The sequence below is a fragment of the Athene noctua genome, chromosome 1, assembly GCF_965140245.1.
Source record: "Athene noctua chromosome 1, bAthNoc1.hap1.1, whole genome shotgun sequence".
Taxonomy (NCBI): domain Eukaryota; kingdom Metazoa; phylum Chordata; class Aves; order Strigiformes; family Strigidae; genus Athene; species Athene noctua.
Genome location: NC_134037.1, coordinates 163,272,773 through 163,295,413, shown reverse-complemented (window position 1 = coordinate 163,295,413; position 22,641 = coordinate 163,272,773). Strand labels below are relative to the sequence as shown.

General features: G+C 44.3%; 1 protein-coding gene across 4 annotated transcripts in view; it reads left to right on the top strand.

Annotated features, from left to right (window-relative positions):
- Nucleotides 1–22,641, top strand: part of RUNX1 (RUNX family transcription factor 1) — a 74,158-nt gene that overhangs the window by 32,945 nt on the left and 18,572 nt on the right. For 3 of the 4 annotated variants that reach the window (XM_074929125.1, XM_074929110.1, XM_074929117.1), the window contains exon 4: nt 8,936–9,127. The exons of the other annotated variant lie outside the window; for it this stretch is intronic. In XM_074929125.1, coding sequence (XP_074785226.1) covers nt 8,936–9,127 — 192 coding nt within the window. The remainder of the gene's footprint in view (nt 1–8,935; nt 9,128–22,641) is intronic. 4 annotated transcript variants of the gene reach the window in all.

The following is a 22,641-nucleotide window of genomic DNA, read 5'->3' as shown; positions in this document are numbered from 1 at the left end:
GGTTGCTTGTTGAGCTGTTGGTTGGCTGGTTGTGTCTCATTCTGCACCTACTCCTTCATACATATCTTCAACTGTGATGTCTCAGCCCATGGCTGCAGGGTATTCTTATGGCGGTTTGTACGTGTGGGAAGATGCAAACTATAAAGAAACAAAAGAGGCTTTTGGCAATGTGATGCTTAATTTGGGAGTTACTCAAACTTTGTCAAGGAGTTGGGATTTTTAAAGTATACACACTGACATGGGGGAAAAGGAAAAGAATGCAAAGGGTATAATTTTGCAGACTATTTTAACTTTCATGAACAACTTCTTCCCTCCAAACTCCTAACATTTGGTTCCCTTACTTTTACTTTTCTGCAATGACCTGATTCCTGGGGTGAACCCACAGATTAATTGCACTTCCATGACAGAAATAGAGGACATACATATGTCAGATTCATCAGAAGTTTCAGTAGATCCATGGCAAGCGCAATAATTGTGTTTTAAGTAGAAATACATTTGTGCATTGGTATTTGTTGGTACAGCACAGGCCTTACCAGCAGAGCTGGGGGGAAAGGAAGTGTATTTCCTGCCTTGCAAAAATTGTCAAGATTGCTTTTACTGGCTGTGGTACCTCAGGGTAGACGTGAGACTTTTCATATATTTGTCAGGAGGGAGGGAGAGAACTGGAGGGACCCAGCCTGGAGGAGCCTGTGGTCTCACAGTCAGTGTGCTGGCTGGAGCAAAGGAGACCAGCAGCCTCCACTTGTCCTTCCTTCTGGAGACATTCCCCACTGAAGCTCTCCCAACACAGCTGCATAATGAATTAGTGACAAAAAGGGCTCTCAGCCTGCAATTAGAGCACTCACCTAAAATAGGAAACCAAAGTTTGTTTTCTAGTACAGACCAAGCAAGAGGGGCTTGATCCAGACTCTCACCTGCTTTCACTTGTTCTGGGGCAGGGCTCTCTCTCATTGCAAATTTTGCGCCATCTATAGTGTCTGTTTGTGTGGTTTTTCAAAAAAGCACTGATTTAAAAAAGAAAAGGTAAGGAAAAAATAATGCTAAAATATTGTTTAACTACTCTTAAAACATGTAGGAAAAAATGCACCAGCTGCTCAAGGTGCATGTTGTTACAGTGGGGCAACTAACCCCCCAAGAGAGGTGGAAGAAGCTACCTGGGGTTTCCTCCACGTACAGTGGGGAGTTACCAGAGAGCAGGGAACCTGCCCTGTAAATCTTTGTTCACCTTGTTGGTATCACTGGACACTTGTTCAACACACAGCCAGATTGGATCACCTGGTGGAAAAATTAAATGCTCAGCAAAGGATCATACCTGAAACATCTAGTCTGTCTGCAGTTACTTGGAGTAACAAGCAGATTTTTCCACAGAGACGCAGAAAGGGTGAGTTTTGCCAGGGAGCTGATAGTAGAAATGCATCTGGAAGGGCTTCACGGTGTCAGTCTGTCTGCGCTTGGCATTGCTCCGCATTCTGCTTCTGCAGGGCGGCTGGATGTCAGCCTGGTCATCGAGTCACGTAATATCCAGCCTCATTCACACATTTCCCAGCACCTCGTGCCTACGGTCAGGTTGGGTCTGATGACCAACACTGATTCTGCTGGTAATTACAGACACAGCACGAAAACATTGAGCATAATATCCTGTCTACCACGATGTTCCTTCTGTCTGGAAAGAAGGCTTGTATTGTACAGTGCTTAGGAAAAACAGCAAAAAAATATAATTGCTGATGAGTCTGCTCAAAGCTCTGACTATCATCACCATTATTTTTCCTTACCACAGCAATAATATTTTTAACTGAGGAAAGAGATAATGTCCTACAGTGTGTCTAATTCTTTTTTAAGAACTTCTTACATTGTATTTTTAACACCATGCAAGAGGTCGGTGAGCTCTGACACTGTCCCATACTGATCCTCTTCATGCCTGAATGTGGTATAAATCTTTTCCAAGTGACCAAGGCTAGAGAGGAAACCACTCTACAGATTGGTTTTATTTTCAAGCATGATTTCTTAGAGCCCTGTGGGCTGCCGTGTGGCAATGGTTAGTGCTTTACACTAAGCGTATGCATACATCTCTACAGGATCAGGTCAGGTCTGTTTGAAAACACAGCAAATGGTGTTCTAGGAAAGTTATACTACTTGCTCTTTCTGTGCAGGTAGGAAATCAGGAAAAAAGAGTGTGCCAAGTATTTTATATATGGGATGTCTGGCACAGAGAAAAATATTACTGGTTTATGCACTTAAGGTACTATTTCTGTTGCTAGCAAAGAAATCGCTTTTTTGTAAGTAGGATAGTTGGCTTTCAAGCATTTACATTTTCCAGCTTGGTAGTAATATAGAAGCATTAAACTTTAATTCACTTTTGTTTAAAGACATATATAGTGTGCTCACTTCCTAGAATAATGTGAAAGAGTATATTTTCTTCTCATCCTTCACTATGTACAAAATAATTGGATTTATTTTAACTCAATGGCACAAAACAATGTTTACCACTTTCTTAATTGGACACAATAAAACATGGCTTATTTTCTACCCCACTAGAGCTGGAACCAGACCAAAGACCTGAACACAAATAGCCCTGAAAAGAGGAGATGCTTGGATCAAGGTCCAATGCAGTTCCAAACCAGCCAGCTTTTGTTAAACCAAAGCATCGCATCTTATCAGTCACTCCCTACTTTGGCAAAGTCGGGCCAGATGCTATATTTTCCTGTGTATAATCCACTTTTTGGGTGTGAAATGTTTCCATTTCCACCTGGGAAAAGGGAGGGCAGAGGAGAGAGGTACTCTGCTCCCCTCAGGGAGAACGGGCATTGCTTAATTAAACTCCCCTTATACTATCTCCACGCAAGTACAACATGCTGATTTGGGCAGAAAACTTGTGGATGATACACAAGAAAACCCGTGGTGTTTCTGCTCGGGTCTGCCTCTGGCTGGGATGCTGAGCAGCTGTGAGCCAGTGAGTCTCCATCAGACACCTGGACCCCTAAGCCCAAATCTTTTGCAGGCATTAGTATTTCCTGGATGCACCAGCTCCAAATAGTCAGATTTGTGAGTGAATGAGAGCAGGTGACAGAAGCGTGTACTCATCTTGTGACCTGACCTGATTAAAAGAGAAAAAAAATGTTCATTAATCCATTCCAGCAGTGTTTACTTGAAAAACAGTCCTGTGTACCCACAGAAACTTCAGTGGCTTCAGCTGGCAGAATGAGAATAGCGATGCCTTTCCTTAGCTTCTGTTTTACCTGCTTCTGCCCCTCTGAGCCTGAAAGGCATCTAGTGACACTTTTAAAAACTAGGTTAAAAGGAAGGTGATGGGAAACCTGTTTCTTTTTCTGCACCTGGAGGCAGCCTAGAGTGCTGCTGTCATCTCCATGGGACCAGCCATGGTGTGAAACCCAGACCAAGCAGCCATTCCCAGTGAGTGCCCAATGCGCACAAAACTGGGAGCTGCCAAGGCACTTTGTTCTTGTTGTTTCCACATCCAGAGCCCCAACCAGATGGCTATGGGCCAAGCTGAGTGCTCCACAGTCTCTTAAAGTCTATAAAACTGCATTTTCCTCCCATTAAGAGGGAAAGCACTTTCATGTCACGTTGCTGTAAAAGTATCGGAAAAGCTAATGTTTTCTCTGCCCTCCTTGTTTAATATTCTGCGTAAAAAAATCTGCCCAACCTCAGTGAGACAGTATTTGAAAAGGATAAAGAAAAAAATATCCAAAAGCCCCCATACCTTGTAGTTCAGCCAAGAAGGTTGGCTGTCCTATTTATACCAGTGTTTCAAACACTGACCCTACAACCCAAGGGAAAAAAAAATGCTGCCCTTTTCTTTCCTCTGCTAGTACCTGCAAACTGATGCTTGTCAAAAACTATGGAGACATGGAGAGGGAAAGGGGACAGTGGTGCTGCCTCATGGCAAGCCAGCTGTCTCTGTGAGCTCTGGGCCAAGGCCTTCTTCATTCAACAGCTAGATATTTGATGGACTTCCATAAAGTCCCATCTGATTTGCAAAAGTGTCAGATCCTTGTAGCCAAACTGCCAGGTCAGCAGAGCCGCATCAGTTTTCAAGCACCTTTCTGCTGCTCTTTTTCATCATGCATCACACTGCTCTCCTGGAAAGGGGAAGCCTGGGCTTGTGGTCACCACACTGAGCTGGGAGGCGAGCGTTAGCCACAGGGTCATTGCCTGACCACAGGCAAGTCACCTCATTTCTCTGTCATTCAGTTTTCCACCTATAAAAGTGGGATAATAGTAGTCCTGGGCTTTACGGGGGTGAACTGAGGATAACTTGCCTGCTCTTTAAGCAAGGTTTTTAGAGGACAACTTCAAAGTAAAGCTAATAAACATGAAAATGCAAGTCACCCTAGCAAAGCTCTGCCTGTGCATTTATAGTGGCTTGGGAAAAGCATTTATATTTGCTATATTTTTCTGACATAGTTCTTCACTTCCCTCCTGCAGACTTTCGTGCAAAACAGGTTCTGTGTTACTACCTGCAGCAGTCAGCAAGGGAGAAAGGGTTAAACAGCTCTTCTGATTGGGAGTCAAAAAAAAAGAGCCACTTTTGGAGCTACATCTTGAAGTGACAATTGCCTGGCATGGATTCTAGGTAGTTCCTGTCAGAAATGACAATGTATGGATGAAAAAAACAGCAGTTCCCTTGATAAGGAACCTGTTGGTGCTGGTCTTTCTTCCCTGAATGCACCGACATGAGTGCAATTTCCACAAGCCGAAGAGATGAGAGATCTTGGGTGTGCCAATGTACCACTGGTTCGCCCAGGCTATAGAGGAGGTCCCATGAAGGAGGCTGCTAGCCAAAACACCTCCCTTCAATGCCCAAAATTCAGCAGGACGATCTGGGGCAGTGGAGGGCTGGGTTGGGGGGTCCAGGAGTTTCACTTGGTGGATGCATGGTGCAGAGACAGGCAGAGATAGTCCTGTCAGCTCAAAGGGAGCTGACCTGGGAAGGGGTTGCCCTACAGGGACCTCAGGAAGATGCTGTGCCTGGGTTAATTTTTCCTGCTCGCCACCTGCTCGCTGGTTTGTTCAGAGTGAGCTCGGTTTTGTCTGCCCTTCCCAGTGTTGTGTGCCAGCTCAACAGAAATTTAGTGCCTGAGCTAGATTCAAAGCAGGAAAGTTAATTCCTGCCTCAGCAGCCTTAATGCAGCCCTTGTCCTGTTGGCTTCAGAGGAACCGCTCACCTCCATGTGAAGCTGTTAGTGCACATGCTTGAGCTGCTGGGATGCTTGGTTTTGTGCCAGGCAGGCAAAACTCCAGATGCCAGGAGGGCAGCACCAGGGAGGTAGGAGGAGAAGGTAGGGCAGCATGGGGTCAAACTTGGTATTGGTGCACTCACTTAAAAGCAGAAGATGTCTGAGTGGAATTTGAAATTAGGAATAAATTACGTCAAGGGGATGGATTTGGAAGGATCTGGCTCTTGGCTCTGCAAGCCCTGGGTTCATCCTGCTGAAGCTTAAAATAATCCAAATGTATGAGGTATTTTACACATCTTGTATGACTCCACGTGTTTGTGTTCAAGCCCAGGGTCAGGAGCCCAAAGCTTGAGGCAGCATCCAGCTTTGCACTGCTGACAAATGAAGCATTTGCTCTTGACCAACCAGAATGTCAGATAAAAGTCTTTTTCATGTTTCTTTGCTTCTCCCCTCCTTCTTTTTTTTTTTAAGCCCTAATGGGTCTCTTTAATGATGAAACCACTACTATATAATATGCCTTTTTGTATTTTAATTTTTTCCCCCCTCTCTTGGGATAATTTACAGCACAGTGTGGAATCTGAGACAGTTCAAGCTGTGCCAAAGGGCCTGGCAACAGGAAGAAATGCCGAGCCACTGCGATTTGGAACCATAATACAAGTTATAAAATTTAATTTTAGAAATGCAGCTACTGGGAACTGCTTTTAAATGCACATTTTCCTTTTAGTGCATAAAACGGTCCTGTGTCTTGATTGAGCTGTTAGGGTGGCTTGAAAGAGTTCTCTGTAGAGTAAGGGGCATACAGAGCTCTTCAGAGACCTTTGCTGCTTATTCACTGATACTCAAAATTGGAAGCTGGATGTTTATGAATGTTTATATATTAAATACTATGGGGATATTTGGAATAGGGCATGGTGGATTATTTTCAGCAGTTTTGTGCCAATCTGTTTCAACGCTGTAGCTGTGAGTTGAGAGAGGACTAACCATAGGAACAGCACTGGCCATCTCCTTGGCAGGAGGATGGAGATGCAAAGAAATCTGCAGAGAGATCTGGATAGACTGGAGACTGGAGCGATGGGCTGAGGCCAACTGCATGAGCTTCAATAAAGCCAAATGCCGGGGGGTGCACTTGGGCCACAACAACCCCCAGCAGCGCTACAGGCTTGGGGAGGAGTGGCTGGAGAGCTGCCAGTCAGAGAGGGACCTGGGGGTGTTGATTGACAGCCGGCTGAACAGGAGCCAGCAGTGTGCCCAGGTGGCCAAGAAGGCCAATGGCATCCTGGCTTGTGTCAGCAATAGCGTGGCCAGCAGGGACAGGGAAGGGATCTGACCCCTGTACTTGGCGCTGGTGAGGCCGCCCCTTGATTCCTGTGTTCAGTTTTGGGCCCCTCACTACAAAAAGGACATTGAATGACTCGAGCGTGTCCAGAGAAGGGCAATGAAGCTGGTGCAGGCTCTGGAGCACAGGTGGTACGGGGAGCGGCTGAGGGAACTGGGGGTGTTGAGTCTGGAGAAGAGGAGGCTGAGGGGAGATCTTATCACCCTCTACAGCTACCTGAAAGGAAGCTGCAGAGAGCTGGGGATGAGCCTCTTTAGCCTAGTAGAAAGTGACAGGACAAGAGGGAATGGCCTCAAGTTGTGCCAGGGAAAGTTCAGACTAGATATTAGGAAGCATTTCTTTCCAGAAGGGGTTGTTAAGTGTTGGAATGGGCTGCCCAGGGAGGTGGTGGAGTCCCCATCCCTGGAGGTGTTTAAGAGTAGGGTCGATTTGGAGCTTAAGGATATGCTGTAGGTGGGAATTGGGCTAGGAGAACGGTTGGACTAGATGATCTCCAGGGTCCTTTCCAACCTAGACGATTCTGTGTGATTCTGTGTGTGAAATCTGAAGAAGGCAACTCTTCAAGACAGGAAAATGAAAATCATGAGAAGATAGACAGCAAACTATGGTGTTCAGCAGAAACCAAGGATAATGCCACCTTCTTTAAAGGAACAAGTAGAAAAAAAGATGTTTGGCCTCTGGGCTAGAGATTTGACATGCAGTCCCATCAGGGTAACAGTATCCTGTGGGAAGAAGGGGAAGGGATAAGCCACAAAGATTCATGAAGCAGCTGATTTCCTGAGACAAATGCAAGGTGCAGAAATGGGATTGGGTTTGGGGTTAAAGGAGGGATGATCACATCCACTGTTCCACAAGAAGGTCCCCCAGAAGAAGGCATGAAAATGGCATTTTGGAGCTGGGATCCTACTCCATTGACTAAATACAGGTGGGGTCAGTGTACGTCCTCATAGACTCATTGCCCTCCATTTGGAAAGAGTGTCTTTGAAAGGACAACTTGTGTGCCAGGGACAGTCTGCTTTTGGGCTTTCTGCTGTTTTCTGTGATCTTTAAGAAGAAAAAGCCTTATTGAGGGGTGGGGGGAAATTAAGAAAGTATTGATTCAGCCTGGTTGGGAATATGGCTGAACCATCCTATTTCAGACATTTCACCAAACACGAGTCTGCTAGGGAGGTTTCCATTTCAGCCTCAAAGTATGATGTCAGCAGCCTTCCAGGATAAGATACCCCACTTTTGAAGGATATCTCATAAGACTGGAAACCACGGACACAAAAGTGGTTTGCAAAGTTGTGACAATAAGATAGCTCTTAAGAAGGTGGAAAAAGGTTTTAAAATTTATGATTTCATAGTGCCTACCAGAGAGCAAGTGCTCCAGCAGACGAGATGTCCCTCTTATATGCTCTGTGTGGTGTCTTTATGGTTACAGGTTGACACACAAAAGATTCCGGAGCAGAGAGCAGCCACAGGCAACAGTTAGAAATGCATTACCTTAGTCCTTTCACACTGTTCACTGCTGCTAGCTAAGGCTTATCTTGAAACCAGTCCTGCCTGTGATGAGATATGTCTCTGCCCTTCCAGATGAATCTGGATGTGCCCCAATGCTGTTCTGGAGTTGGGCCTCTACAGCACCTTCCCTGTTGCCTCCCAGCCCCGTGGGCTGCAGCACCAGAGCTTCATGGGGATTGTGCTCCAAGGTCTGTCCTGGGGAGTGCTGGACCCTCTAACTCCCACGTGGCCGTGACCAAGTCCGCTGTGCACTGGCCGATGCTGTAATATCAGCATCTACTCTCTCATAGCTGGATGTCTGGTGGGACCTCATGTTTCTGAAGCTCCCAATGCCACTAAGAGAGACTTCATTATTCCAGTTTCATTTCTGCCAGCTTCTGGTGTTTCTTTCATATTTCTGTCTGTAAATCCACTGCAAAAGGATCAAAAAATGGGATTTGTTTGGGTTTGTTATTTTATAGCCCCACAGTACTTGTCCAATTATGGAGTTTTATGACAATCCGGGATTGAATTTTTGAGGAATTATTCCAGTGTAGGTTTAGCACAGGGACCACTCAATGTTTCCTCACTTTGCATCCCCATAGACGGTCCTCCTTTTAGAAGCGCCTTCTCTCCCAGTGTGAGGTGCAAGAAGGCACTGCAGTTTTCAGTGGATCTGTCTCATCAGACTAGGCCATGTCTCAGGCTGCCCCACGATATGGTTACAATGCATGACTTGCTTGTGTCTCCTGTTCTTGCAGAGAGGTGGTTTCAGTTTAATTTCAGATGGCCGCTAGCTGGTTAGTTACTTTGCCAGTGGTTAAAAAAAAAAGAAAAGAATTTTAAAAAAGAAAATAAGTCAACAGACCTCATGTATCAGTGAGATTTTCTGATCTTTTTCCCCCCCCTCCCACAATAGGACATCGTCAGAAAATAGATGAGCAGACAAAGCCCGGGAGCTTGTCCTTTTCAGAGCGCCTGAGTGAACTGGAGCAGTTGCGTCGTACAGCCATGAGGGTCAGCCCACACCACCCAGCCCCCACACCCAACCCACGATCATCCTTGAACCACACCACTGCTTTTAACCCTCAGCCTCAGAGTCAGATTCAGGGTAAGTACCTGAAATCCTCCCCCCACTCGCCCACATCCACCCCACCAGCCTGCGGAGCATGGGGGCTTGCAGGCGCTGCCCCACTGTCCCTCCATCTCTTCTGGACTCTCCTTGGCCACCTTTAATGAGTGAGAGCCTTTAATGAGTGAAAGGAGGGGCCTCCTAATATATATCTGTATTTCTAAAGACCTGACAGATTTTAAGGGGTCTGTACTGTCTTGTCTTCTTGTCTTCAGTACAGCTCATGGTATTAACCTCACCTGTGCTAGAACCGTGACATCTTGAAAGCTTGTTGTTTTCTTGCAAAGATGCATTATGCCAGGCCTTTTTCTATGTGTAGGTGTATTTCCCAATGGAAATTTATCAATTACATTGGGTGCTTGAATGAGAGAGAAAGGCCGTCAAGGCCTTGCTTTGACCTTTCCCAGGAAGGCAGCAGCAAAGAAAGCTTTGCAAAGTGCTTTGTCCCGTGAAGACAACCTCTTAGTGCTAAGACATTAATATGGGCAGGCTGGTTTGAGAGTGTTTCTGTGGCTGGTGGTTATCCAGTGGGTTTTATCTGAATGAAAACCTGCAAAACAGTAACTCGGGAGTCTGCTTTCCTCTGAGGCTCAGGCTCAGATGATGCCAGTGAAACCAAGACATCTAGGTTGTAAACTTGTCTGCCACTGCTAGAGCTGAGTCTGTCCCTGCTAAAACTAACTGTGTCCCTAGGATCAGCTGGAACTCAGTGAGCAGTGAATCAGGTCTAAACTGTCAGCTGATACATGTTCTGCAAAATGTGTATCAAAATGCAGATTCATAGTGAGATGTGCCCATGGGAGGTTGCAGGACAGTATTAGTTTTAGCAAGCACTGTTCCTAATGGAGTTTTCCTCTATTCTTCCAGCCAGAATGAAATGACCTTAGTCGGGGTTTTCTGCTGGGGTTTTGGGGAGGAATAGTTACCGCAAATCAGAGTAAGTTCTTTTTTTGGCATTTATTTTTAAAACCAGAGTACTCTTTGTTGCGTGTAGAAAAGGTTATCGCTCACCTAAGGCAAAAGCTTGTTACATCCTTTTATTCCCAGGGCTAGGAAGTTCTTCGGGTTAGTGGCATCTACTGCAAAACTTTGCTGTGAGCAGAAGCAGGCATTTCTGAGAAGCATGGGAAAAAAATCAAGACATTGTCATGTACTGTACTGTAGAAAGAGGTGGGCCAAAATACAGTTGGAAGGACCACCCAGCTCCTTCCCTCCAGGGAGCCATGCCAGCTCAGCTCAGGTGAAAGATCCAATCCTGCACCTCTCCCAGCCCCTGGCAGTCCCCTCACTTCATTTTCTGATTTGCAGAACAAACCACATTGGGTTTGTCTTACGCACAGCTCTGTTCCTGTAAAAGAAAGCGCACATATTATTATGGCTACTCAGCAGCCAGCAGCTACGTGGGTGGAGGTATCGGTCGCAGACTTGCATTCTTCAGCTTCTTGGGAACACTATATGCTTAGCAGAGTATCAGGTTTAATGTCGAGTATCCCTCTTCCCTGGCTCCCTGTGAAAGTCCCTCACTCGTACGACTTGAGAGCAATAGTCTTTTCACGCTCGGCCAGGGATTCAGCTGCTCTCTCCAGAAATAGTACGTTGCTCTGCTTTGCTCTTTGCAAACAAGATTTTAATGCATTTTACCTGTGGACGTAGCTCAGAAAATGACAGCAATCAAACTGCTAACATTGCTTCATTGATACCCTCCTCTTCACCTACTGGGCTGCTTTTTCCTGGTTCCCCTTTCCCTCTGCCTCCAAAATGTGTGTGTTGAACAACTTGTTGAGGCTTGCAGTCTCTATCAGTAAAATAAGACCCAGACTGAAGCCTCCCTCATTTGGGACTGTCTCTGCTGCAGACGCCTTTTAATTTCTAGGGATCATCTTTTCAGGGTCATGCTATCACAGCAGGGGAAAAGGGCTAGGGTGGGAAGGTGCTCCACCACCATCATTTTTTCCTCAGTTCGAAGTTTTTGGGTTGGTTTTTGGGCTAATCTTCTGTGTGACCTCTAGAGAGTTGACATATTTAAATTTCTTTTCCATTTTTAATAAACAGCTACATTTCAGAACACAGGCCTCCAAAACAAAAATGCTTCTGACCTGCTCCATAGCATTGCTATACCTATCCGCACAACTTTGCATCCTGAAACACTTTTGTTGAAACTCTCTCACTGAAGAGAGCACAGAATGCTTTTTATATAGGCGTAAAATAAGGCATAAACCCCCAGACATTGCTAACTTCCAAGTAGTAGCATTAAACTTTGTTTTAACTCACACCAGTAATGAATCAGAGGCTACTCTATTCATCCAAGTCCAATTATCTTTTGTTAAAAAACAAAACCAACTCAAAATAGACATCTCAGACTAGTTCTTGGATTTAAAGGGGCAGGTTGCCATGCCACTAAACCACTGTTTATTTGTTGAGGTTTTAATCTATAAAAAGGATTGAGGTTAATCTTAACTTCCTATTTTACCAAGTCTTGAATTTGAGCATAAAGCTGCTTGTGTCATGGATACAAGTCCAAGCAAGTTAAGAGACCATAAATTGCTATAATCGAGTTTTATGCTTCTTTCATATCACAGGGAGGGAGAAAGTACACCTGTTCATTTAAGAGATCTAACCATAGCCAATTCACAGACCAAAGGGGATCAGAAGGGAAGAAAAAGCTTCCACCACATCACACATGGTTTAAGTTGAAAGATTACTTTGTCCCAGTACCAAGCGTAAAATGTCAAAGGATTTGACCTACATGCACAGAGTAAGGATATTCAGTTAAAGCTCCAAACCCAGCCAACACTTCAACCTTAACTCACCCCTTCCTTTGTACAGAGGGGAAAAGAAAATAGACAGAGCCATGTGAGCTGTGCTGAGGTGTTGTTTAGGAAAGTTTAGGTAAGACCCTTGATGAGCATTTAAGTTTATATATATAATAGTTATAAATAGATCTATCTAACTATGTATTATGGTTGAGTTTCTTTTAACACCAACCTGAACAAGATACTAAATACTAATTTTACAGTGGTTAATGTTAACCAGAGTAGGTAGATCTGTAATTCAGGAGTTTTACATAAATACAAATTTATATGGTTCCCTTACAGTATAATTTTTTTTCATTGCCAATAGAAATATTTCAAATGTGTAAGTAATCAGGCCACGAAGGTATTCCTTTGGAGGCACTGATATTGATTTAATAAATTGCATAAATAAATTTCTAACTAGTGGGGCTAGGAATATCATCCAAAAACGTGCAATTAAATAATTTTTTTTTTTTTCCCAAATTAGCACAAACAATGTTTCCAACTGGTGACTTATTGATTACCCATAGGTTAAAAAAAATGAATAAAATAAAACTATTTCTTCTGTCTAGGGAAAATAAATAATCATTGTAATCACTTTTAGCTACATGCTACATGCTTCTTGTTCTTTCTATGCTTTTATAGCCTTAAAAATATCTAGCTTGCTTTTTTTTTTTTAAAATTTTGTAACCTTATATGTTAAGTTTCAGCTGGGACCATGCTTTTACGACCAAGTCTAAAATCCCTCGAAACAAGAGGCTGTAATAAAATTGCTGACGGATCTTTAAGTGAAGCAGTAGAATTAGCACCGATAGCAAAGCAAGAGAGATCATTTAAAGATCAGCTCTTTGAATTAGCACGAAACATAACGACTGAGAGATTATTTTGTTACAAGCCAGCCTTTTGTCTTCCTCCAGGTGCAATACACTTTGTTTAAGAGACATTTCAAGGTCCTTGCTATCGTAATCTCATTCCACAAAAAACAGCCCAAGTTTATCAGGGTTCCCATGAACCGGTGAAACACAGGAGTAGTGTCAAGGGCGACATATAAGCCCAGGGAATTAAAATGGCTTTGTTCCTACTACGGCTGTATCCTGCCCTGATTTTTAATATTTCCACTTTTAAATCAGCTTAATAGGCCGTAGGTTAATAGAGTTAGAAATGTTCACAGAGCAGCATTTCAGAGCAGGCTTCAATGGGGCTGTCATTCTGCCTTTGCAAAATGCAGTTTTCAGAACATTTTGAGAATCCAGAGTGACGTGCTCATAGCTCCCTGCCAAAACAGATAAACAAGCTCTCAAGAGTAGGGACTCGCCAACTCTTTTCGTTGTGCAATACACTAAATACCAATATTTTTATGTTCTCTTTGGACACATCTGCATCTCCCCATCTTTCCTTAACCCAGAGTGCTTGCAGAGCAAGTATATGGCATTTTAGCAGCATATCATCCCGTTTCCACTTGATTAACCACCTGACCTCTCCATCCCAAAATACGTTCCCTGGCATGTTGAGCAAGTGCTGCCTGAGCTTGGCACCCTTCCTATCAGCACCACTTCTGCCTCCCCCTGGCCAGCAGAGTAGTGGGGGTGAGTCGTGCCAGCATGCCAGCGGGCAGTGTGGGCAGCGCAGGCAGCACGGGCAGTGTGGGAGCTGGCAGCGGGTATATCATTTCCAATCAGCATGGCTGGGGCTGCCAAGCTCCCCGACTCCAACACTTCTCCTGAATGTGTAGGAGCCCTCCTCCCCAGACCTGGTGTACGGTTTCCCCACCACGAGCCAGGTTGCGAACATTTTGCTAGCAGCCAGGGAAGATCCCTTTTGATGGACCTCCTCTCCATCGCCCATCTCCTGGGGCGGGTGGCTAATGTGGCAAATGGGTGCCAGGAGCCCACTCTGGGAGAGGGGGAGAGATGCTCTTTCTCCTTTCCCCTCTTTCCAATGCCAGTAGCCAGCAAATATCTCCCCCGTGGGGAAAGGGAAGGAGGTGAAGCCACTCCAGTGACGTGAACCCAGAGCTTGAGCGCCACCACCACCAGGACGTCACAGGAAGTTTGTTGAAATAGTGACTTTTTCCCAAAATATTTTGCAAACCAAATCTCTTTATCTGGAAGGGTTCCAACTGGCTCTTTCTAAAAGGAAATTTTATAGAGAGAAATATCTTTTTACTGAAAGTACAATATGTTTCTTTGATTTGCTGCTATTGCTCAGCAGATAATACTTCTATATAATGCCATGAGTAACCTCCTCAGTTATTCTTTTTAAGGGGTACAGTCATTAGGAGCAGACTCACCCTGCTGTCTATTTATCATGTCATAAACCAGCTTGCATCTGAAGAGATGAGCACATGAGCATGTGAACCGGATTAGCATGTGTAAAACAATTCTTCTTTCATTCAGTCTAATAGAAGTCCACTTTGGGGAAAAAAACTCTCCTTTTTCACAACCCCTACTAACAGATATATATAAACCTGTCTGAATTTAAGTGAATTTAACCTGTGATTTAAGGCTGTCTGAATCCATCCTGTAGCTCTGTGGGCACAGATGCTCTCATTTTTGTCCAGAGTTACTTGTGTCGACCAAACTGGAGCATGCCTTAGGAAGTTTGCTTCAAAGCATAAACTAAAAGGGAGTACCAGAAATGTGACTCTTGCCATCCGCAGAAGCACAGAAGTAAGTTGTGTAGCATTTCTGGCCAAGTGAGACTTCTGATTATGCTATGAAGCTAGCACCCTCCATATTTGTATCTTCAAGAATGAGATTATAGTATATACAGAATATATTGCATAGATTAGAAAATATTAGTCTGCTAAAGATGTACACAATATGTGCTAATATAATTAAATTACACACAGTTTCATAGTGTCCATTTTTCCTTGGCTCCAGCTCTCAACATTTTTTTTTTTTTTACTCAGTCATTTCATCCCGTGTAGAAATAGACTTCTTACAGCAAGAGGCATGTCTTCCATTTGATTTGTAAAGTTCATAATGCCATTTGGGTCCTCTCCAAATATTAATTTTGACAGGGATAAAATTTTGTTACTGTGACATGTTATCTCTGCCAAGACTTTGCTTATCTGCAGGGCCGGTTGTGCTGTGACACATGAGAGGGGTGGTTATGCCCAGCAGCAGCCCAGGAATGAGAACAGTCCCAAGGAATTCCCTCTGTCTGGCATTAGAAATGTCTCTCTTCAGTCCTTCCCTGCCAGAAGTGGGCCATGAGTTTTGCCATTTTGAGATACAATAGGTGGGCTACGGTATTAATAGCAGTATAAAAAGTTTTAGAAAAATTTCATCTGAGGCCCAGATGAAATAATGATCACCCAGTGTTCTAGAAAAATTTAATTCAAGGGTCAGCAAGTGCAAAGGGGGATGTTAGTATGACAAGAGGAATAAAGACCTTACTTTAAAAAAGTTAGCAGAGCTGGGTTTAGTCAGTGTGCCAAAATAGGGGCTGAGAGAGAAGATAATTACAGTCAATAAACACAGCAGAGACGTTCAATGCTGGTGAGGGAGGAGAGCCATTTGCGCTGAAGGATAGTGCTGGCTCAAGAAGAAGTGGTTATTCTGTAAACTGACCATCAATGAATTTAGACTGGAAATTAGAAGATGGTTCCTAGGTATCAAAGCAGCCCTGGCAGCCTTCCAGGGGCTATCAGAGACAGAAAGATGTAATTTAAGGTAGATCTTGCTATGTTATGTAAGTGCAGTACACAAGATGTGGCTGGGCTGCAAGGCCCAGGAGATACTCTGAGGGCCCATATTTTCTTCCATTCAATCAATTCTCTGCACTTGTGGCTTCACCGAGGATAAACAAGGGACATTTCATTCCCCAAGACAGCCAGGAGGATGCTTGGGGATCTTCTCAGGTCTTTGCCCTGTCAGATTTCAGTGATAAGATAAAACCTCTGCCTGCAAACTCCCAGTGCTCTCCTTACTCCAATGTGGACCACCAGGTCTTCAGCAGTTCTCTGTAAAAATCCCAACTGGGATGCAGGCTCAGCCATCTCTTCAGCACCAGTGCTGGAGACCTCGTGCTTTGCCTGCTCAGGGGAAGACTTTGTCCATTTGAGGGTGGCAGGAATCCGTCCTGCCACCCCCTCCATGTACCTCGAGGATTCATCCCTTTCAGCCACAGATTTGTGCCTCCTCCATCTGTTCCCACTTGGGGCAGAGCGAGGTGAGGAAGCCAGTTCCTCAACACCTGCTCGAGTTGCAGGCAGCACGCCCAGCTCCAGGGCATAAGCCTTGCTTAAGAGCCTCCTCTACCTCCTCACATTCAGCTCTAGGAAAAAAAAAAAAAAAAAAAAAAAAAGAGACTTGAAATTGTTTAGCATTTTCATCAACTTCAGGCACCAATGGAAAGAGTTATGTAATGGTGTTTAATCCCCAAGATTTCCAAGTGTCGATATATTTAAAAGATACCAATCTTCATAGTCCAATTGCCTGGCACTTCCTGAGATTAAATAAGGCAACAAATATGTTCTCAGTCCCCAAGCAACATCTCCACTTACACAAATTTTTCTTCTGCTTTTTTCCCTTTTTCTCCTCCACAGAAAGCATCCTAAAGAATGACTTTAATGAAAGAAAAGGAAATCTTGGGTTAGAAGCAGAAATTGAGAAGTTGAGAGATCTGTATTTTGTTCCAAGTTTCATCAAAGTCATTCTGTGTATCTTTTGGCAAGCTATCTAGAGCTTATTTTTTTACAGAGTATTTAGGAAAACTTAGCACACCAGAAAGGTGTCTTAGCAAAATTTTTGATAGTGCCCAAGCACTTAAGCCACAGAGAAATCAGTGACAGCTATGGAGATGCCTTTGGAAATCCCTCTAGCTATCTAGCTGAATCTTTAGGCAGCTATAAAATTTGGCAACTTGTGCCCAGACACAGTTTTATTTTTCATTAATCAGTCCATGTCTTTTACCACATGAGAACAACACTGAGCTGATGGGTACTGCTAAGAGAAACAGAGCTTGCAGGCAGGGACAAGTATCCCCAGTTCAGTTTTTAACTTGCACAGTGATCCTCTCTGGTTTGTTTTGTTTTGTCATCTTCCACTCAGTATGCCAAAGTCCCTTCTCCGTTATGTCATTGCATAAGTGGAGCTGCTCTCTGACCCAGTGCAGTAATCTTGTGCCGGCACTGATGTTACTAGCCTACTGTTAGTGCTCTTGGTGGTCATTGTGATAGCCAGAGAAAAGAATTAATTACTTGGGTTCACTTCTTGCTTCTTTATCTCTCTCGTGGTACAGCAGTGCTGGAGTCACCCCTCCAAGGGGGAGCCTCTGCCTGCTATTCTCTCTTCCTCATTTCTGGGGCAACTGAGGAGGCTCAGCGTCTTTCAGGATGGCAGCTTAAATGCACTGTACCTCAGGGGGCATTTCTATCTGCTGTTGAGATTAGCTGGGTCACTGGGCTCCCTTACTTTTCCATGGAAACACGTTATTCTGGCTCACTACTGCTTTTGCCTAGAACTAAATCTCACCTATGGCATCAGCGTGCTGGAGATGGCTAAAGCAAATATTCCACTGTCCTGAACTTGGGATAGCCATGTGTTTGATAGCATTTCAGCATTTAAGGCAGCTACTTCTTGGTTTTGGGGTTATTCCTCACTGGCCCTTGAAGCATATTCTTGGCCTTTGAATGGCCCAATTGTGAGGAAGATTAAAAGCGCTGATTGCAAAACTCCAGTAAATAAAATCTCTCTCAGTTCTTCACTGACAAACCCAGTTTCTTTCCATAGCATTCTCCTCTTTAATCCCCTCTTGGCAGAACATGACATGTTTTGATACCAGAGCTCAAATTACCTTCCATGGTAAATAAAACAAACAAAAAATAAATAAGAGCTCCTTACCCTAAAAACAAACACCCACTGAAACCAGTTTATTATTCAGCTGATGCCCATGTGCCAAAAGATACCACTTTGATTTTGTAATTGAATGAATTCTTTTCCCTCAATTACTGAATTGAGCCCCTCCAAACTTGAAATGTTGAGGGGTTAGAGCAGAGTGACCACAGACACCCATACTATTTGACATCTAGAAAACAAATGAGGAAAGAGGGAGACTAGCACATAGTATTCAAATGTTTTTTTCTGAGGTGAAACCCCAACCTCAGTATGCAGATGGTGCAGACAGCTAGATTTGGATGGAGTGAAATCAACCCCTCCAGCTCCACAGGAGGCTGCAGGAGCTACCCGTGCTCATAGCAGCAAAGGGGCTTTGCACTCAGGAGGACTGGTTCAGTCTCTTCTTCTTCATCACTGGGATTTGTGCATGGGGCAGGGGGCTCCTTTTGAAGCATCAAGTGCAGACATGCCCTCGTCTCTCCCACTGTCATGCCTTTAACAAGATGTTGCATCAAGCAGATCTTCTCTAATGATCCCACGTGGTTAGAGGGTTCACAGGGCTCCTTTTACATGACTGAGTACACAGTACACCCTTAGCAAACTTCTTTATACTTTTTCCCTGTGTATTCAGTATATTATGACCCCTATAAATGGAGATTGTTCACATGCAAAGAACAATGGGCTTGGATGTCTCGGTAAAACAATCAATTATGTGGGGAAGAGCACATTATATAGTCAAATAGACGATTGTCTCTGACAGTTTTCATTCTATTTATACAACTCTTCTTACAAAAGCACTGAAAAACAAAAGCATATGAAATAGATCCATTAAAAAAATGTGGTTTTGCTGTCAGGGTCAGCTTGATTTCCAGCAATAAGTGCCCAGGTCTGTTTCAGAGGTTTTCTTGGTTTATCTGTGTTGGGCAAGATACTAAGTTCAAGATCAGTGATTCTGAGAGCTTCCAGGATTTGGTGCTCAATTTCAGGCACTTTCAGGGAGCCTGGATATCTCCAAAAAGAGATGTTTTGAATGTCTTTGATTAGGTACCCCATAATGGAACCAGCTCACTAGACACACTTTAGAATATAAATCATTGTAGTCTGCATCCTCTGCATTTTTAAATAATTACAATTACTAGAACTTTTAGATATGACTTGCACAGTTTAGGTTTCCTTAGCTTGTGGCAGATAAAATTCACATGATAGTTACTAAAAAAAACAATGAAACAAAAAAACCCTTTGCGTTGCAAAAAGTTTTATATTCACTGCTTTATTCACTGACGAGTTTCTAGTATCCAGAGAAGTTGCTGTAAACTGCTATGTCCTTTGGCCTGTAGGAAAGACAACATTTTGTCAGAAGTTATTCTTTGTTTTAGTAGTGTAGCGATGATTTACAGCTGCTGAGCAGTATAGCGTTTATGATGATTTCAGTTCTCATTGCACAAGGTTACTGAAGTATATTTAATTTTTAAAACCTCAAGTCCAAACGATGATCCTCATTCTGTAGTAAAGCATGTGAATAAGCTCAGAAGAATAGTGTCTTTGATATCCTTTAGATTTATATATACATGAGCAATTTTACATGCAAAACCATTTGCAAATTCAAACTCAGTATTAATTAGTTCACGGGGAAGGTACCCACCAGAAAACAGTGCTGCTCTGCCATACATTATAAAGGTGAACACTGGTGTTAACTTGAAAAGAAACTACAGAAAATGGAAGGGAGACATTTCAAGTGAGTGTAAACCAAGATTTGCCAACTAACGCTCACCTAGATACAAATGGGTCTCTAGTGTATTGTAATTTTTACCCCTCCTCTGCAAATACTTTTTTGAAAAGCTCTCTGTCACCTTCCTTCAGCTTTTAAGCACATACCTGTGAGTTTGTGCCAGGCTCTTGTGTTGATGGCGCTCCCTGGTCTCCACCCTTGCAAGCCCTCTCCCACTGCCTGCCCAGCAGATAAGCCTGGCAGGTGGACATGGCATGGGACCAGCCTGGGACCTGCAGGAGTCAGCCCTGGCCCAGGGAAGCCTCCTGCCAGTCCCCCTTTTCGTGTAGCAATGGACTGTGAGAGCTGCCCGTCTGTGGTATGAATTGCAGGGGCCCGGTGTTCTCCCTGAGGATGGAGGAGCTGGAGAAGGGAGAACGGCTTGCAGCTGGGATTAAGGGCAGCTAAAATTATGCTGCTGGGGCGTAGGGAGAAACCGGGCAGAGCAGGGTTCACCAGATGCCTCTGGCACAGCAGGGGGCCTGGCCATGACCAGTGCACCTGTGGGTCACCCATGGGTGACTGAGCCCAAGGTGGCGAGGTGCCACATGGGATCTCTCCATGCACGTGCCAAGCCCGAGGTGGCAGGAGGCCACCAGCACTGACCTCTCTTGCCCTCAGCAGAGTGACTAACGCGTCCAGATGTAGAGCAGGGACTAGACTGAAGCAGGTAAGAGAAGTAAAGGCAGAGGTTTTCCTCGAAAAGTAAAGGAAAAATATCCTTGGGAAAAAAAAAAAAAAAAAAAAAAAGAAAGAAAGAAAGAAAGAAAAACAGCTGTGCTAATTCTTGTGCTTGTTTGATCATGTTCAGAGTCTCCTAAACTCCCATGGAAGGGATCGGTTTTGTTTCATGAGGGTGGTGCATACTGAGTGCATGTCCATGTGATTTTTGTATTTGTACATTAAACATTTCCCCAAGATGTAATTCCTTCCCTGCTGCACTTGGAATAAAGTGACTTTACAAGAAGGACTGCCTCCAAACAGCAAGCAAAGGATGGCTGTTGGGGCAAGATAGGGCAAATGTAAATGTGTCTGAGCTAGCAGCTCCACCCAGCCTCTCATCTTTATATGAAAAAAAAAAAAAAGTTTCCAATAACTGAAACAGGCAAGGTCTGATCTGCACAGACGGTCTGCAGGCATCTGCCCAGGAAGCTGACGGTTGGCTGGTACATCCTCATCTGATTTATGTTGTGTGTGTGTTAAGCCTTAAATTGTTGAGTCTCTGGCTGGCTGCAGTGGTATTACTGGATGGTTGGTGTATGTTTTCAGCTCACAGAGCTGGCTCTGATACTGGGGTTGTTGGCGCTGAATCAATTCCAATCTCACACCTGTCTGAGACAATGAAGGCCTTGTTGCACACATCTCCACCAAAGGCTGTCACACAACTTATTTTTCATATTTGAAGACGAAGGAAAAAAAATAAAGGGAGGACTGAGGAAATGCTGTCTCCTCACAAGGCATGTTCCCCATGCTTGGATGCAGCATGCCCCTCTTTTCTTTATGGGAAAATATATTTACAAAACAAAGCCAGCGGCGTGCTTATGGAAAGTATAGCTTAATGCTGGCAGTTGAATGTGACTAAGGCTTGGTCTCCAGGGACTTTCTCTGTAGGACCATGCCTGATTGATTAAGCATGGGAGATAGGCACCTAGTTTGTTGCACTCTTACTGGAAAGTTTAACTCCATCTGGGTTAGCGCTATTAATAGCTTCTTATCAGTGTGCCTAGCACGTGTGTTGTTTACTTAGCATTTTGGGACCATTTCTTGACATCTCAGAGGTTGTGAAAGGTGCTGGGCTCAGATGCCAGCGTGGCTGAGATCCTCCGCTTCCTGGCACTGAAGCAGCTCGGCCTGGGTGGAGGATCAGCGTGGCTCCAGACACCATTCACTTGTGAGTTGAAGGCAGGAGTCTGGTCTTTGTCTTGGTCATCCATTTTGCCGTTGTGGTCTCCCTTCATGCACTCTTCCTCCTCCAGTTCTGTTGCACGGGTGTCTTAGATGTACCTCCTCTGGAAAATGTAATGTTTTAGAGCCTTCTCCTGCCCTTTCTGTTGTGCCTTTCTCCCACTGAGAGTGAGTGGCAGCAGGAGCCAGGGGCTGCAGTCCTGGCCCACGGAGTGTTTTTTCCATTTACTATGTTAATGCCAATTTTTCACCAGTTCAGTCAACAGGCATGCAGCTGAGCATTTTCTTGAAGCAGGAGTTCACTCCTTACAAAGTGGCCTCCCAGACTCTTCCCACAAACCTGTTTGCCATCAAAGGCTAACTGAGCCTTCTGGGTCAGCAGAACTGCTGCGCGGTGTTTGTGACTGGGTCCACCTGTCCAGGTGAAAGACTGGTTGTACAGTTCAACAGCTTTCCCATGCCTTTTTCTACACTTCCCAGCCTGATCTCTTCCATTTTTGCCAGCGCCATCACTGATTGCATCACCAGGGCTCTGCGGATGGGAGTGGGTAGATGGAGGGCTCAGTGGGAGGAACAGTGTGAAATGCAACACAGAGTTGTGTTTTCGTTCCTCCTCATCTTGACTTTTACTGCAGTCTCTATTCTTTGCCCAAAAACATCTTTCGAGGAGGAAATTAGGAAGGAAGAAAGGAGAGCATGAGGCACTGCAATCCTGCTCATATCCAGAGAGTTTTGAATGGTGCAGAATTAGACCAGAATTAGACAGGTCTTCAGCCAATGTAAGTTGGCCTTGCTCTACTAACTAGGCCAGCTGAGGATCTGCCCTTGCGCCTTGCCAGGGTGGTCTTCAGCATAAAAATAAATGATTAACTATGTAATGAGTGAATATAAAGACAGATGGTAAAGTATACTTCTGTTGGTACTTGCATGCCTTTGTTTAAGAACACAGAAAAAGGCCCTGCGGTGATGAAATGCAGACAGGAGCACGATGTTATCTTACACCTATAAACCTTGCTCTGAGTCCACTGGTGGCCACTATCCAGAACTGCTGAGTTCAGACACACTGGCTTGTACTAAGTAGAAATGGTGCTTTCAGTCTTCAGTAAACAGCATTTTTGCCGCAGGGTCCAAATCCTTCAAACATTTGCCTAGTTAATTGTCTGTTTTTGCCTTCTAGTGTCTCAT